General features: G+C 60.6%; 1 protein-coding gene across 2 annotated transcripts in view; it reads left to right on the forward strand.

Annotated features, from left to right (window-relative positions):
* SLIT1 (slit guidance ligand 1) overlaps positions 1 to 16,681 on the forward strand; it is a 65,218-nt gene that overhangs the window by 35,770 nt on the left and 12,767 nt on the right. For both annotated transcript variants that reach the window (XM_049811226.1, XM_049811228.1), the window contains exons 5-19: positions 11,479 to 11,550; positions 11,678 to 11,749; positions 12,174 to 12,245; positions 12,558 to 12,721; positions 13,115 to 13,262; positions 13,772 to 13,843; positions 14,078 to 14,149; positions 14,253 to 14,324; positions 14,446 to 14,589; positions 14,723 to 14,886; positions 14,999 to 15,022; positions 15,505 to 15,649; positions 15,789 to 15,863; positions 16,093 to 16,236; positions 16,525 to 16,668. In XM_049811226.1, the coding sequence (XP_049667183.1) occupies positions 11,479 to 11,550; positions 11,678 to 11,749; positions 12,174 to 12,245; positions 12,558 to 12,721; positions 13,115 to 13,262; positions 13,772 to 13,843; positions 14,078 to 14,149; positions 14,253 to 14,324; positions 14,446 to 14,589; positions 14,723 to 14,886; positions 14,999 to 15,022; positions 15,505 to 15,649; positions 15,789 to 15,863; positions 16,093 to 16,236; positions 16,525 to 16,668 (1,584 nt within the window). The remainder of the gene's footprint in view (positions 1 to 11,478; positions 11,551 to 11,677; positions 11,750 to 12,173; positions 12,246 to 12,557; positions 12,722 to 13,114; positions 13,263 to 13,771; positions 13,844 to 14,077; positions 14,150 to 14,252; positions 14,325 to 14,445; positions 14,590 to 14,722; positions 14,887 to 14,998; positions 15,023 to 15,504; positions 15,650 to 15,788; positions 15,864 to 16,092; positions 16,237 to 16,524; positions 16,669 to 16,681) is intronic.

The following is a 16,681-nucleotide window of genomic DNA, read 5'->3' on the forward strand; positions in this document are numbered from 1 at the left end:
CCCTGCCAGCAGTTTTTATCCTGGCTTTGATGTGTGCCACACAGGATGGAGTCTTTTTATCTGCCTGTTGGGTTTTCCCTGCTGTGCGCCTCTGCGCTTGGTTCCTGTGCTCAGGTGCTCTCACAGCCTTGCACTCGCTCTGCCCCATTTTCCACCCTCCTCTTCTGTTGGACCCTTCTTCTATCAGGGCTGTTTCCTCCCAGCCCCGTGTAAAATCACATCTCTTTTTGCAGCTGCTGGGCTGGGTTTGAGATGTCCCGCTGACTCCATCCTGGCTGCCCAGTGGCAGCTGATGCTTTTCACCCCATGCTGCATCTCCCACCTTGCATCCCACCGCCGGCTCTGTGGTCGTTCCCAGGAGCTTTCAGGAAGCCAGGCTATGACATGCAGCCACTGCTGGGGCAAGAGTTTTGCCCATGTTAGTGCTAGGGCTGAGTGTGAGGAGCCTGAAGGACCCTTGGTCATGCCAGGGCATCTTGCCAAGTGACTCCAGCTGGGTCTTGCAAGGTTCAGCATTGGTTTCAGAGCATCCTCCAGGCCAGAGGGAGTTTGCTTTAGCCCTTCCCAAAGCTGGGACCAGAGTTTAGTGTTGCTATCCCAGGACCTGCAAAGCTGAGGAGCAGTGTTACAGATCGGCAGCATCGCTCCTTGGCTCACCAGCCTGCGCCAGATCTGGGACAGCCGGGACGCAATTCTCAGCTTGGCTCAGCCTCATTCACACCTCGGAGGAATCCAGGAGGGCCGGCAAGGCTGGCTTCACACTTATTAGCAATTAAAAGCCTCAGAGCCTGGTAGTCAATTAGCTCTGAGCTCAGCAGTGCCGCAAACCCAGGGGATGAGCCTGCTAACGAGAGCCACAGCCAGCTCCCCACAGGGCTTGGGGCCGGCTTGCCAGAAGAGCTATTTGCTTTTTCATTTACACCTTGGATGAGTGTTGCTGCATGGAGTTTGGGGTGTCTTCCCTGGCGTGAGCTGCCGGGCAGGGAGCACACGCTATGTGCCTGGAGGGTGCAAGGCTTCCCGGCGCATGGGGCTGGAGCCTGGCACCTCTCCCAGCATGGCACAGCACCATCACCCAGCAGGGCCCTCTGTGCATGGGGTCATGGCGGGATGAGGGGGGATTGACCTTGTCCTAACATTCGTGGTGCTGTGCGGGAGAGTCTCAGTGTGGCACTCTGCCGTCTGCCAGAGGTAGACCCACGTGTGGTCCGACAGATCCTCACCGCTACCCCGTGGCTTGCTCTGCCTCAAGCTCTGGAGCTGCTGGGCTGCGGTACCCAGATTTGCTGGGTGCCCCAGGATGTGCTGGGTCTGTGAGCACTGGGATGATGCTCTGCCACAGGCAGTGGTTTCCTTCTGCAACAGGAGAGCAGTGGGGCAGTGAGCTGAGAGTGGGTTCGGGGGGAGGCTGTCAGGGCCGTGCAGCCCTGGGGAAAGGAACGGCTCCACGCCTTTGATTTGCAGCGCGTCGGGAACGTGCTGGAAATGAGCCGGGCAATGGAAATGTGAAGCAGATAGGAACGCAGGCTGGAGGGTAGCGTGGGAGCTGGAAAGAAAACATGCTTTGGTGGAGGGTTTTGCAGGGATTTCCCACTACTAGAGAAGCAAAAACATGAAAGGAGGGAGGAGAACAAGCTTGCTGAACACCAGGGCAGAGGGGACTTGGAGGTGGTGAAAAGCAGGGATGGAGAGAAGCAGGAGGCCATGCAGCAATGGGGCCACTGGCTGGGTGCAGCTGGGTGCCTCAGCTCCTGGTGGCAGTGGGACACGGAGGCTGTGAGCCGGGCAGGTGTGGTTTTAACACACGGTGTCCAGCTAGAGGGGATGAGCTGGACCGGAGCTCACTTGCTGGTGTGGATGATCCCTCAGCCAGCGGTCAGTGGGAGCCTTGGGAGACGTGTCAGCTACACAGCAGGTCCCTTTGCAGACAGCGGCAGGTTGGCTGCTCCCGGGTTTGTGCTGTAGGGCACCCCCCTGCCCAGCCTGGCCTCTGTTGGACCATGGGGCACTGGGCGCAGAGAGTGCTGTGGCGCTCTCGAGGCACTTTGGGATGCCAGGGAGCTGGTGGCGATGCCTTAGCCTCGCGTTGGCTCCCCTTCCCACAGAAAACAAGGTTGCAGGAACAAAGGGACAGTGTGGGGAGGGGGTGGCGACAGGCATGCAGGGTTTGCAGCTTATTTCACTTGTGTTTCCATTAAAGCTGCTGCTTTTAACTGGTTTCAAGCTCTGAAGAGGCTCCAGGGTGGGTGGCAGATGCTTTATTCCCCCTCCCTCCCACCCTCCCTTCTTTTCCTTGGCCAGCTCCCCTTGTTCCCATAGCATCCCCCTTCCCATGGAGGCTGAGTCCCGCAGCTCTGGCTTTGCAGCGCAGCCCACGCGGGAGCCGCTCCTTGCTGGAGCTGGATCAGAGCCACCGCACAAGGGCTGCCCTGTGCAGGGAGGTGCTCGGCAAGGTCTGGCTCCTGAAAATGCCTTCCCCTTGCAGATCATCCTGCTCGCAATGGATGTTGCAAGTCCCCGACTTCCCTCGTGCCCAAACACAGGGCTGCTGGTGTCACCTGTAGTGCATGCACCCATGTGCCTTGGCACCCCAGGTGCACCCCTGTGGCATATGCTGGCACTGTGACGGCACCACCGGGTGATACCACATGGTGTCAGTCGCTCGTGCTCTGCTAAGGACAGCCACCCAGGTCATGGCACGGGTCAGCAGCATCCCTTTGAAGCTGCTGAGATTTATGTATGCCCTGAAATGTTTTGCTAAATCAGCAGCTCCGCGCTGGGGCTGGGACTCTTCTTGCTAACTGTTGCCATGAGCATATGTTGCATTTTACACATGCTCTGCTCGGCTGTCCAAGCAACAAACCCCTCCAGCTTTAATGTTTGGGGAAGCATCTGCATCTCCTGGGAGGGAAGGGGCTGGGACCGGAGCCTAGGGTCAGCGTGGTGCTTTGGTAAGGCTTTCCTGGCAGGAGAGCAGTGTGAAGCATCGCTCCCCAGTCTGGCAGCGTTCACCTTTGCTGTGTGTACGTGGTGGACAGGCAGAATTTGTTATTGAGCTCGTGTCACTGAGGTCTGTGGTCTGAGATGCTCAGCACGACATCATGATGTCTAGCAGTGTGTTGCCTTGCTCCAGCAAAGGATTGTTTTGTGCTTATACATATAGGCCTGGCAAGGATGAGCTCTGATCCATTGCTTTTGCTGGTGCTGAGATAACAAGAAATATTACTGCAGAAAAACCTCAGGTGGGGATGGGGGCAGCTCTCCTAAGGGAATTGATTATTTATTGTTTCTTGGACCTCGGTGGATGTGACCTGCTGTGTCATCCTGCCCGACAAGAGGTGCTGAGGACTCTGGTCCCTTCAGGAGGACCATCCCATGCCCAGGAATCGCATCATTCCCCCATGAGTGATGGGTGAGCGAGTGATGGAGATGACAGGTACATGGCCCTTGCAAAGGGGAGGGGACCCCCAGTACTGGAGCATGGAGACCCTGCAACTCGCAGGTGGGGACATGGGCCCCTCTTTCCAGCGGGGCTGGGGGAGAAGTACGTATGAAAGTGCATATAGAGGCCAAACTCCCCCTGCCACCCAGGAGCAATGAGCCCTGCACAGGGCAAGAGAGGCCAGCAGTGGCTTTCAGGCTGCTGTGGTGGCTAGAAGAAGGATGCCTGGACCTCCTCATCTCTAGGGCCCCTGTAGGGTCACCTCCCGCCCGGCCTTTGCACAGCACTTTGCTGTGCCACAGAGATGTCTCCTGTGCTCAATACAGGTTGCTGCCATCATCCTTGTCCCCTCTGGCTGTACCGTCCCTGCTCCATTCACCCTGTCCCCAGTACTCATCAAGGCTGTCTGGGTCGGGAGGCAGTTTCTGTGGCTGCAGGTTGCAGTCTCCCCCAGCACGCTGCAGGCTGCAGCACCCGGAGCCAGGAGGATAATGAGATCTTAATAGTCCAATTATATCCCATCGATTTACTCAGCACGTAATTGTTGGCGGCTGGGGCTGCCTGATGAAGCGCTCGCTCCGGCTGCCAGCGGGGAGGGCTGTGCCGTGCCACCCAGCCTGGGATGCTCCTCACAGCAACCAGCTGTTCCTCCTTGAACCACCGCAGGAGCAGCCCCCCTCCCCGACTCGCTGTCGTCGCCCCCTGCCTAGGAGAGGCAGGGACAAGAGTGGCAGGCAAGAGACTGGAGCGGGGACCCTGGCACCTTGTCGTGGCTGGGTGCAGTGTGCCGGCATCGGGCTGACCCCAGGTTGACATCCGCCACGCTGCTCTGGGGAGCAGAAGGGTTGTACATCTCCAGCTCCCACTAAAACAGGCTGACAGGAGAAGTGACTCCTGCTGGGTGGCAGTCCCTGCCAGCTGAGTGGCGGCTGAGCCATCGGCCGTGCCTGGCAGCGCCTGCACCGGGCAGTGTGGTGGCTTCCAGAGGTGTGTGCCCAGCTGGTCTCCTGGCAGCAGAAGCCAGCTCCCGAGCATCCACCTGCATGCGTTTCTTGCTGCAGCACAGCATTGCAGGTGCATCTCTGCACTTTTTTTCTGTTCGTTCCCCTTTTGAGCTGATTGTGGCTGGGAGTCCCACGGACTAACAATGCCTAATTTGGAGGAGTCACTCTTACCTGTGATTTTAAGCCTACCTTTGTGATTGTGCAGGACATACCTTGTTCTGGTGTTGTGAAAAGCAGTGAATAATGTTCCCTTTTCCCCTCACCGTGCTGCTTTGGACCCTGTCCCATCCCCTTCCATTACCCTTTCTGGCCCCTGACAAGGTGCCATTTCCCAAGTGGCAGGGGCTCATGCTGAGCCCACCATGCTGCACCCTGGCTTGTTTGCACCCATGCATCAGGCTCTGCCATCCCGCCTTGACCTGCGCAAACACCATCAGCCCCAGGGGCCGGCGTCGCAGTCGGTAGCAGGCAGCAGCAGGCAGCCTGCAGGGTCCCCATGACCTTGGGGATAGTGGAGTGAGGCAGGGGCGGAGGGAGTGGGAGGTCTGTCAGGATGGAGCTGTGCCAGCAGGTGGGCCAGCGGAGTCCATTAAAAATCAAACAGCCTAATGTAATGCTGGGGGCATGCCATGGGAGCCTGAACCTGAGATGGGGCTGCCGGGCCCTGCTCATGCTGGCGCTGGGGACCAGGGCGGGTGACATGGTGGACAAAACCCTGCCTCGTTACCCCGGCACCCTGCTAATGCAGCAGCGGGGCAGCTGCTCCCAAACTCTGGCAAGCAGCTACCCTCTGGGACACCCCTCCTTGGGTACTGGGTCCTTGCAGCACTGGGGACTCACAGAATCATAGAATGGTTTGGGTTGGAAGGGACCTTAAAGATCATCTAGTTCCAAACCCCCTGCCATGGGCAGGGACACCTTCCACTAGACCAGGTTGCTCAAAGCCCCATCCAGCCTGGCCTTGAACACTGCCAGGGATGGGGCATCCACAGCTTCTCTGGGCAACCTGTTCCAGTGCCTCACCACCCTCACACTGAAGAAGTTTTTCCTTACCTCTAATCTAAATCTGCCCTCTTTCAGTTTAAAACCATTACCCCTTGTCCTATCAATACACTCCCTGATAAAAAGTCCCTCCCCATCTTTCCTGTAGCCCGCCTTTAGGTACTGGAAGGCTGCTGTAAGGTCTCCCGGGAGCCTTCTCCAGGCTGAACAACCCCAACTCTCTCAGCCTGTCTTCATAGGAGAGGGGCTCCAGCCCTCTGATCATCTTTGTGACTCTCCTCTGGACTCACTCCAACAGGTCCATGGCCTTCTTATGCTGGGGGCCCCAGAGGTGGATACAGCACTCCAGGTGGGGTCTCGCAAGAGTGGAGTAGAGGGGTAGAATCACCTCCCTCGTCCTGCTGGTCACGCTTCTCTTGGTGCAACCCAGGATACAGTTGGCTTTCTGGGCTGCAAGCACACATTGCCAGGTCACGTTGAGCTTCTTGTCAACCAATACCCCCAAGTCCTTCTCCGCAGGGCTGGTCCCAATCCACTCGTCGCCCAGCCTGTATTGTGCAGGACCTTGCCCTTGGCCTTGTTGAACTTCATGAGGTTCGCACGGACCTGCCTCTCAAGCCTGTCAAGGTCCCTCTGGATGGCATCCCTTCCCTCCGGCACATCGACTGCACCACACAGCTCGGAGTCGTTGGCAAACTTGCTGAGGGTGCACTAAATCCCGCTGTCCATGTTGCTGACAAAGGTATTAAACAGCGCCAGTCCCAATACTGACCCCTGAGGAACGCCACTTGTCACCGAGGTGTCCATCACCTTGAATCGATCACGCGGTTGGGACACGTGGGTGACACTTGTTTCCCCCAGCATGGGGCTGTGGGTGCCAATGCCAGCACAAGCAGTGGGTGCAGCCCCTCCTCCCCTGCAGTAAGAAACGGGAGTGCAAAACCCCCAGGGGGACTCTGCGCTGTCGGCCACTAATGTGAGTGCTGATTAGTCTTATTGATCTCGCGTAATGCAGGAGTCTTTCTGTCCCTTCACGCTTGCCCTTGTCACCTGTCAGGCGGTGGAGGTGGTGGTGTGAACAGCCGTGCCGGCGGGGCAGCCCCGGCTCTGCCCGTCCCTCTGCCCCGGACAGGCTGTGCTGGGACAAACAGCATGTGTGGAGTGACCCGAGGGACACCGGGCTGCTTAACAGCTGCTGGTGGCGTGGTCCTTGCTGGTTAGTCCCTGGCAGGCCCTTTGGCTTGGGAAAATGCCGGCTGCACCCTGGCACAGCCTCCTCCAGCACAGTGCCAGCGAGGCGAGGCTGGGATCTGAGGACCACCTATCCCAGCCCAAAAAGCTGGTGCTGCCCAGGGCTGTGTAGCTTTGGTTGCGAGGGCAGCTGCCTTGTCTGCTCGAGACTTGGTGGACGGTTGCTGTGGCCAAGCTGGTGCCTGCAGTGGCTGGTCCCAGTGCCGCCGGTGGAGCAAAGCTGCTGGGGGAAGCGCCTGGCCCGTGAGCAGGGACCTGTCCTGCATTTTCATCGTGGGAGCAGCAGCCTGGCAGCAGCTGAAAGGTTTATGCCTTTGATCTGCCCCAGTGAGCAGGAGAGAGTCAGGGAGACCACCGGATGCTAGCGTGGAAGCTGGGGGGGGGGAAACAAATTAATGAGAGCAAACCCCCTGCGCTTCACCCGCCTGGAGCCGGCAGCCGGTCCTGGCCATGTGGGCGCTGCCAGGATGGGAAGCCGCTCGCCTGCCGCGGCATGTCTCCGCAGACTCGCCGGCATGGCTGGGACTCAACATGGGCTGCTGCGACTTTCGCCTGGACGGAGGTGCCCCGCTGGCTGCCGGCGCCGGGCGAGATGGACCTCTGCACCGCCGGCAAAGCCAGCCCCGGTGGACGCTGCCAAGCCGGGCTGCCTGGCGAGGGGAGCGCCGTGCCGGAGGGCTGCCAGGCCGCCCCAGCGCTCTTGGCAGGCGGCGGGGGGCTCGGAGGACGTGGGGCCAGCGCCGCTGGGAAGCAATTACCTCCCCGCTGCGTCCGGCCCTAATCCCCTCACACGGCGTGCGAGGAGCCGGCTCGCCAAACAAGGCTCAATCAGGTTAAAGTGTGAAGTCAGGATTAGCCGAAAGAATGAGAGCGTGGTAATAGCCCCGGCCTTACCGCCTGGCCGCCGCAGTCCCGCTGCAGCCCCCTCCCTCCCACCCGCCCTCCGGCCCGCCGGGCTCTTGCTGGGGAGATTAAGGCTGCCGAGGTTTGTTTGCCTGAGTGGGCTCCCCACTGGGAAGCGATGTCGAACAGTTTTGCTCGGGTGCCCCGCTAAGTGCTGGGCAGGGCGGCACGCTGGGGGGTTGGCTCCCGCCGCCGAGCCCCTGCCAGCCCCGAGGGAGCCATGGCAGCCCCGCGCCTGGCTCCTCGCCGAGGCTCCCCGGGGACCGGCGGCGGTGGGGCAGGGGATGCTGGCTGCCAGGAGAGCCGGTGCCGGGGGCACCTCCAGATCCGCCACAGATATTGCACCGACAGCCATCGTGCACGGAGTGGAGCAAGGGCAGCGGGGTATAAGATCCAAGCAGGGAAGTCCCCAAAATCTCAGTCCTTGACCACCGTTATCCCCCACGCTGCCCCGCCAGGGGGGGAATTGTGTGGACATAGCCTGGCCATAAGGGCTTTCAGGGGACGTTTAGAAGGAAAGTGGGTGCCTGCTTTCTCCCCATTGTACGGCCATGGGCTGGAGCTGGCTGCTCATAATTAACAAGCATCTGCTGGGTCAGAAACCCATGTGGGAGGTGAGCCTGGGGACAGAAGCGATCTGGGATGGGGCTGGACCAGGAGGGAGTGGAAATGTAGTGGGTTCCTGGGGGGCAAGTGGGGGTCCTGCTTTGCAGACAGGCTGCTGAGATCTTCCCGTTTGGGCGTGCGTGTGTGCTACAGGGTCTGCCTAAGTGCAGACGTCTGGCTCTGTCCTCTCGCACTCGCAGGGCAGAGGCTGTGTGTCCCCCATCACCTGCTCACCCCTTATCATCCTTCTCTCTTTGCACCCCTGGGACTACCGGAGCCCTCTGCACCCTGTGCTGTGTGGGGAGAAACACCAGCTGCGTGGTCCCTGTGGTGCAGGGATGGGAGGATGGTGGCACTGTGGATGGGCCAGCTGCTTGGGCGTCCCCTGGATTCAATAACCATGAACTCTTAAACTTGGAGCTTTAGGAAAATGTCTGGAAGTGAAACCAGAAAAGACAGAAAGGGCGGCTGTGACGACAGGGCAGGAGCTGCTTTCTTTCCCCTTCCTCTGTCCGTGCCTGTCCGCCGGCTGGTCCCCAGCAGGGCTGTCAGACCTGTCAGTGCTTGTGGTCACTGCTGCAAGCTGGCACGCCACATGCGATGGCAGCGACACGCTTGTATTTGGCGGGGTGCGAGGTGGCACCGGCGCAGCCGCTGAGGGTGCCGCAAGCCGTGCGGCGGAGCGAGGAGAAGCCGTGCCATCTGCTGTTTCTTCGGCGCCAAAGTGTAAAGCAAACATAGCTGGGAGCTATGAAACACCAGGAGGGAAGGAGCCATGCCTCGTTCCAATGCCGGGGCCCGAGGATCCTGCAGGCAAAGCATGTGTTTGTCCTGGTGTCGTCAGCTGTGTAACCGTGCCGGCAATGTAAGCCCAGTGCTGAGGCCTTGCTGAAACCCTTGCATCCAGCGTCTGTCCCTCTTGGCTTCGGTACCCCCGACGGCAGCACTTCATCGGTGACTGTCACAAAAAGCTGTGAAGGGGAGAAGCCTCGCAAAGTCAGTTGCAACCTTCTAGCAGCATTTCCCTTGCGAGCTGTAAGTGAGCAGCTTGCAGACAGACGCCTGGGTTTACTCCCCGGGCGCGCTGGGACTCCCATGTGCTGTGAGCAGAGAAACGAGAGCAGGGTTTCCATGGGGGAACCAAACATGCTGCAGGCAGGGGCTGCCCAGGCAGGCGTGGTGGGTGTTCCCATGCTTGGCCCCGCTGTGACCGGTTTAATGTTGGAGGACAGGCAGCTGCCAAGAGAGAGCGCGATGCATTGAATGCATTGCTAGGAAGAGCAGTGAACATTGGGGATTTCCGGAGGGGTTTCTAGGGGATTCCTTCTTCTAGGAGCCAAAAGGGAAAAGGGGCTTTGGGGCGATGCTGCATTTTTCTGAAAGGTCAGTGCAGCTCCGGGGGGTCCCCGGGCTTATCGCGTCCCCAGCAGAGGATGGGGAAGGGGGCGTTTGCATCCGAAGGGGTGCTGGGGTGTCGGGGGTTGCTGCAGGTGTCGGGTCCTTCTCCTTTGCAGAGTGCGAGGCGACCCCGATCCCTTTCGGGGGTGGGGGGGGGGCTCGGCCCCCAGCCCTGGGAAGGGCTGGAGCAGCCTGGGCGGGGCCGGGCGGAGCAGGCAGCGCAGGCAGCGCAGGCAGCGCGGGCCGGGCAGCCTGGCAGTGCCGCCGCGCGGGTAGCGGTGAAACTGCGCTTGCTGCGCGCCCGGCTGCTCGCAGGGGAGCTGGGCTTTAGCCTCCCCGAGAGCCTGGACCCTTCCAGGGGCCGCATCTCCCTTCTTCCTCTGCCCCGGCCACGGTGCTTTGCCAGCCGGGTTTGGTTCCCCAGGAGCGACCCAGAGCGATGCACCGGCCCCTGCCCCCCCCGCACGCTTTGTGTGCACTTTGTGTGTGCAGGGGGGCAGGGGCCGGTGCATCGCTCTGGCACCGTATGGCAGCTCCTTGGTGGCTGGGCATCCCAACGGAGGGCTGGGCAAGGCCGCCGTCCTTGGGTTTTCTTTCTCGTGCATCTGTGCAAGTGATGCTTGTGCTTCCCTCTGGGAACATTTCCCCATTGTGGCGGTGGAGCTTTCGGCTGGGGTGAAGTCCCAATTTGGAGACCTCCAGGTCTTTTGCAAGCAGCTTGTGGGCCATGCTGAGCCCATTTTCTGGAGGAAATGAGGGCACGGGGAGGACCGTGGGTGCTCTGCCTCCATCCTGACCCAGCCCAACTGCCCTGGGATATTAGTAGTGAACAGGCTTTGTTATGTTGAAGCAGAACAGGTGAGCACTAAATGTGACATGCTGGCATCCAGGGACACCCCAAACCACTTCTTGGCGGGGGGAAGGGTGTGTCTGCATGGCCTGTGTAATGCTAGGGGGGCCTTAATCTGCACGGGATGCCTTGGTCCTGCTCCTCACTCACCCATGGACTTGCTGCATAGGATAGATACCGTGTCGTGTCATGCCTCAGTTTCCCTGTGCCAGGAGGGAGCTGGGGACTTGGCCTCCTGCCCCATGGGTGGCTGGAGCAGGGCTGTGCTGGCATGGGGCTGAGGGCAGGCAATGCAGGCACCTGCTGAGCTCGGAGGAGCTCATGGCCCTTGGGGTGGGAGAGGGAATGGCTGCACGGGAGCCATGGGGCACAAATATGATAGGCAGGTCCCCCCAAGGATGGGGTGAGCTGAGCCAGTCCACCCAGACCCTACTTGCAGTGAGATTTTTGGCCTTCGTGGTCATTAAAAGGCAGTCCAGGCATGGTGGGGGTTCCGACCCGCTGCCAGCCCTGGAACACAAAGCCTGTGCTGGCCTGGCACACGCCGGCATTGCAGAGCAGGTGATTACACAGACGGTGCCGTGTAGTGATGAAGTAATTAATGACCCGATTATTTGTGCCCTCTAAAGTGCGGGGCAGGCTCCATGGGAATGCCTGCTGGAGCCACTAAGTGTAATTACTAGTTAATCAGCAGGGACCTGTAATTATAGCAGTCAGAGGATATTTAAGTGCAGAGGGTTTTCCCAGAGCTGTGCCCTGCTGCTCTGCTTATCAGAGCCGGGGACAGCAGTGTCCGGGGAGCCCCAGCCACTTGCAGCCACCATGGATGCAGCCAGACTTGCCTCAGGAATGCCAGCAGGGCAGTGGGCAACCAAGGACCTGAAGCCAAACTACAGTTACGCGGAGCCCCTGGGGGATCACTGAGTGCTGGGGCATGCCCCTGCCTGTGGATGTCCTTGTCCCATGCGGCATCATGCTTTGCAGGCACTGCTCATTTTCCTTCCTGCCTTATTCTTCTCCAGGGACCTGAGTGAGAACTTCATCCAGGCCATCCCCAGGAAGGCGTTCCGTGGGGCCACCGACCTCAAGAACCTGTGAGTCCCTGCAGGGATGGGCATGAGAGAGTTTGGGGTCAGGTCCAGTGGCAGGAGGCATCCGGACCCACAGGTTGCTCTCTGCCTGGGCTGTCCCAGCAATGCTCCCTCTGTCTTTCTTCTCCAGGCAACTGGACAAGAACCAGATCAGCTGCATCGAGGATGGGGCTTTCCGTGCCCTGCGGGGGCTGGAGGTCCTGTAAGTGGCCAGGGGCCGGCTGGAGCCTCCAGCCTGCAAGCCCCACGCGGGGTGAGGGTCTCCCTGGGTGCTCCCCATTCACTGAGGCGCTGCAGGGACATCCCCATTGTGCTGTCTCTCCCTGGCCCTGACGAGAGGCTGAGGAGGGGTCTGGTACCACTGCTGCAGAGCTGTGCTCCAGGGCCTGATCCTGCCCCAGGAGGTCCACATGGCTGCAGCTGGCTATGGAGGGGAAAAGCCTGGAAAGGGCAGCAAGCCTTGCCCGGGGGTTTGGGCTGTCCCCATCCCTCGCCTCTCCATCCATCCACCCTGTGCCGGGGTGGGTGGGTGCTGTTGCTCCTGGGGGTTTGGTGCCACCTGGACCATCTCACGCTCCCATTTATGGCCTGGCCACCCTGACCTGCCCCCCTCTGCCTTTTTGCAGGACCCTGAATAACAACAATATCACTTCCATCCCCGTGTCCAGCTTCAACCACATGCCCAAGCTGCGGACATTGTGAGTGCTGGGGTGGGAAGGACTGCCTGGGCTGGAGTGGGATGTCCCCAGTTCTGCTGCCAGTGCCTGCAAGGCAGCTCAGCAGTGCTGGGACAGCACCGTGGGGAGGGGATGGAGGTGACAGCCCTGCAGAGCATCCCCAAGCACTGCCAAGCAAGGTGGCCTTGGCAACTGGCACAGATGCTGTCGGGCTCCTCCGTGTCCCACTCTGTATGCCCCCAGCCTTTGGGATGAGCCAGGCTGGGGCGGCTGGAGGGCAGTGGGGTGGACAGGAGCCATCCTGTGGCTGCTGACTGCCCTGTCTGCCCGCAGCCGCCTGCACTCCAACCACCTCTTCTGCGACTGCCACCTGGCCTGGCTCTCGCAGTGGCTGCGCCAGCGCCCCACCATCGGGCTCTTCACCCAGTGCGCCGCTCCAGCCCAGCTCCGCGGCCTCAATGTGGCTGAGATCCAGAAGAATGAGTTCAGCTGCTCCGGTGAGGGGAACAGGGGAGGCAATGGGTGCCAGGGCAGGGACACGGGTTGGGAGGACAAAGCCCATCCCATCAATGCAGCCCACCTCCGCTCTCTGCCATGTGCCCCAGCTCAGAGCCTGGATGAAAGCCATGGGCTCAGCTCAAGTCAGCACTGTCCCTGGTGTGGGGACAACATGGGGACACCACCACTCTATCAGTGTGACAAAGGGCGCGTCAGTCTGCGCCCTTGGAGCTGCATGCCTTTTGCACAGGGTTGGGGCACACCAAGACTTTGTGCACCCACGAGCTGTCCCAGCATGCTGAGCTGTCATCAGGGTCCCTTCCTTGGGGTGCTGCCACACGCACGCCTGGCTCAACTCTTTGCAATTCCCGTGCTGGCTGTTTCCCTGGCAGGACAAATGGACCAGGCACGTGCCCAGCTCTGCAGCTTGTCCTCTGGCTCCTGCCCGGCCATGTGCACTTGCAGCAACGGCATTGTGGACTGTCGGGGCAAGGGGCTGACGGCCATCCCTGCCAACCTTCCCGAGACCATGACAGAGATGTGAGTACAGCCCCACACCATCACTGCTGGGCTCTCGGTGGCTCAAGGCAGTGGGGACACAGGGGCAAGCCCCATGGCTCAGCCACCCCGCGGGGTGGCAGGCCTTCCTTGCCCTTCTCCCATGCTGTCCAGATTTAGCCATGGATTTAGCTGCATTAAAAATGTAAATAGAGAAATAATCTCCTTAGGGGAATCCAATTATGGTGCAAAGCCCTTGCTGGGACGGCATGCAAAGCACATGGAAGGCAGCAGGTGCCCCCAGATGCAGGGTGCTGGGGGGGAGGAGGTGCTCCCCCTGCCCCAGCCAGCACAGTCCCCCCACCCATGGCACCCCTCCCTGCTGGAGAAAGCCCCGACCACAGGCTGCAAGTTGTCCCTGGGGTGAATGGTGCCACTCTGGTGGGGTAACTTACTGCAAGCCTGGGGTCTTGTGGCCTCCCAGCCCTATCAATGGGGTACTGAGGCTCGGCCAGCCCTACAGCCCTCATCTCTCCCCCTTCTCTTTGCAGACGCCTGGAGCTCAACGGCATCAAGTCCATCCCCCCAGGTGCCTTCTCCCCCTACAAGAAGCTGCGGAGGATGTAAGTGTGCAGCCCCAGCACCCTTCACCCTGCTGGCCCGCAGCCCCCCACTCCAATGGGCATGGGGCACTTGCCATGACATGGCTGCCCCACATGGCAGCACTGGGATGGGGTCTTGGATATGCCCAGCTCTGTGTCTCAGAGGCTGGGGGTGGTCCCCTGGACACAGCAGGAGGATGGGGGCATGGGGCGAGAGAAGAGGGGACCAGACCACCTTCTCCCTTTTGGTTTCAGAGACCTGAGCAACAACCAGATCTCGGAGATTGCCCCCGACGCCTTCCAGGGGCTGCGCTCACTGAACTCCCTGTAAGTGCCCACACCGGGGTGTGTGGGGTGGACGGTCGCAGCCCCTGAACCATGTCCCGCACCACTCTCCCCCATCCCCCTCACACCAGTCTTTCTCTCTCAGGGTGCTGTATGGCAACAAGATCACGGACCTCCCCAAAGGCGTCTTCGGGGGACTTTTTGCCCTGCAGCTTCTGTAAGATGCCAGTGGCTGGGTGGGATGCTCTGCAGGGACACCACGAAGCAGGGCTGAGGTCCTCAGCACCCATGGTGCAGTGAAGGGGGTCCCCAGACTCACCTCCCTCCCTCCCTGCCAGGCTCCTCAATGCCAACAAGATCAACTGCGTGCGGGCAGACGCCTTCCAGGACTTGCAGAACCTCTCACTGCTCTCACTCTATGACAACAAGATCCAGAGTCTGGCCAAGGGCACCTTCACCTCCCTTCGGGCCATCCAGACCCTGTGAGTGCCCGTGCCAGCTCCGATGCCTGGGCAGGCGGGTGCCTGGGGGGAACCATCTCAGTGGGTAGCCGGCGCTGGAGCTGGTGGTCACTCGCTGCCACCGGCGGTGTGTCACCCGCTGTCCCCGGTGCAGGCACCTGGCCCAGAACCCCTTCGTCTGCGACTGCAACCTGAAGTGGCTGGCAGACTTCCTCCGCACCAACCCCATTGAGACCAGCGGTGCCCGCTGTGCCAGCCCCCGGCGCCTGGCCAACAAGCGCATCGGCCAGATCAAGAGCAAGAAGTTTCGCTGCTCGGGTGAGAGCTGTCCCCATCCCTGTCGTGGACACCCTGCAGCACGGCTGTCCTCAGCCCTGCCCCAGCCTGGTGTCCGTGTGCTCGGAGTGCTGATGTGCTTTTTTTTCTGCAGCCAAAGAGCAGTATTTCATCCCAGGTAAGAGGAGGAGCCACATGCATGTGTGCCTGGTAACCGTTTGGCCAGGCTGCCTGCGGGGGTGGTTGTGCCAGAGCCCCGTGGTCTGGCCCGGCAGGACCACGCTGCATTTCCCATCGTTTCTGGTTTCTGAGTTCCTAGGTGCCGCAGTAACAGAAGCGCTGGGTACCAGGACATGTTGCGGCATCTCCCATCGTGCCGTTATCCGGATGGGCACGGAGGCGTCCCTGGGGTCTGGCTGTGGTTGCAGGAGGGGAGAGGGTGGTGGGCAGCGGAGCACCCCATGTACCCACAACAAATACCCTGCAGATAAGCTGCTTTGGGCACAGAGAGGAGTAATATGTGCACAGTGGTTGGGGTTAGGGGAACTGGGGAAGAGATGGAGCCCGACTGAGGGTGTGGGAGGATCAGAGGAGGGGAGGGCAGGCTCAGCCCCCATGCCTCTGCTCACGGGAGCCCATGCTGCCCTCGCCGGCATGCAGGGACGGAGGATTACCAGCTGAACAGCGAGTGCAACAGCGATGTGATCTGCCCCCCGAAGTGCCGCTGTGAATCCAGCGTGGTTGAGTGCTCCAACCTGAAGCTCACCAAGATCCCAGAGCGCATCCCGCAGTCCACGGCAGAGCTGTAAGACCCTCCTCTCTCCCACGCTGCTTTCTCTCCTGCAGCCAGAGCGTCACCGCTGCTGGGGTTTGGCTCAGGGTTTGGTCGGTGCCAGGCCCTTCGCAGCCATCTCCTGAGCAATTTTCCCTGCCACCCATGCCAGGCGCCTGAACAACAATGAAATCTCCATCCTGGAGGCTACCGGCATCTTCAAGAAACTCCCGCATCTGAAGAAAATGTGAGTATCAGGCAGGCGCAGCCCCGTCAACAGTGTCTGGGGTCTGGGAAGGCACATAGGGCCCTGATGCCAGGGCAGCCTGGGGTGGGAAATGGGGGGCACATCCCAACCTGAGGGTCACCCGTGGGACTGGGCATCACAGGGTGTTCAGTGGGACCTGGAGGAGGCAGGGTTCAGGATGAGGTCGGGGCAGAGCCCCCCATCCCAGCCTGCTTTCCCCTCTCCGCAGCAACCTCAGCAACAACAAGGTGTCGGAGATTGAGGATGGGGCATTCGAGGGGGCATCCTCCGTCAGTGAGCTGCATCTCACCGTAAACCAGCTGGAGTCTGTGCGGAGCGGCATGTTCAGGGGCCTAGACGGGCTGAGGACCCTGTGAGTCCCCCCTCCGCCGTGGGCACAGGGATGGGGACATCCTTGCTCCTTGCTCCCCTGCCCGCGATCCCGGGCTGGTGCTGTCTGCATCACTGCGGGGCCAGCTCAGGAGTGCCTTACCCATCCACTGGCCGTATCCAGAGCTGGGGGGACAGGTTTTTGCTGCTCAGCTCGGGCTTATCCTGCTGCCAGGCAGTGAGGTGGGCACAGCCTGGGCACTGCTGAGGTGGGTTTCCCCTGTAGCACCTGCCTGGGTCGTTAAGTGCCCTCATCCCCTTTCCTCTGCAGGATGCTGAGGAACAACCGCATCAGCTGCATCCACAACGACAGCTTCACGGGGCTGCGCAACGTCCGCCTGCTCTCCCTGTATGACAACCAGATCAGCACCATTGCACCGGGCGCCTTTGACACGCTGCAGTCCCTCTCCACGCTGTATGTCTCGGGC

This window comes from Accipiter gentilis, chromosome 9, assembly GCF_929443795.1.
Source record: "Accipiter gentilis chromosome 9, bAccGen1.1, whole genome shotgun sequence".
NCBI classification, from domain to species: Eukaryota; Metazoa; Chordata; class Aves; order Accipitriformes; family Accipitridae; genus Astur; species Astur gentilis.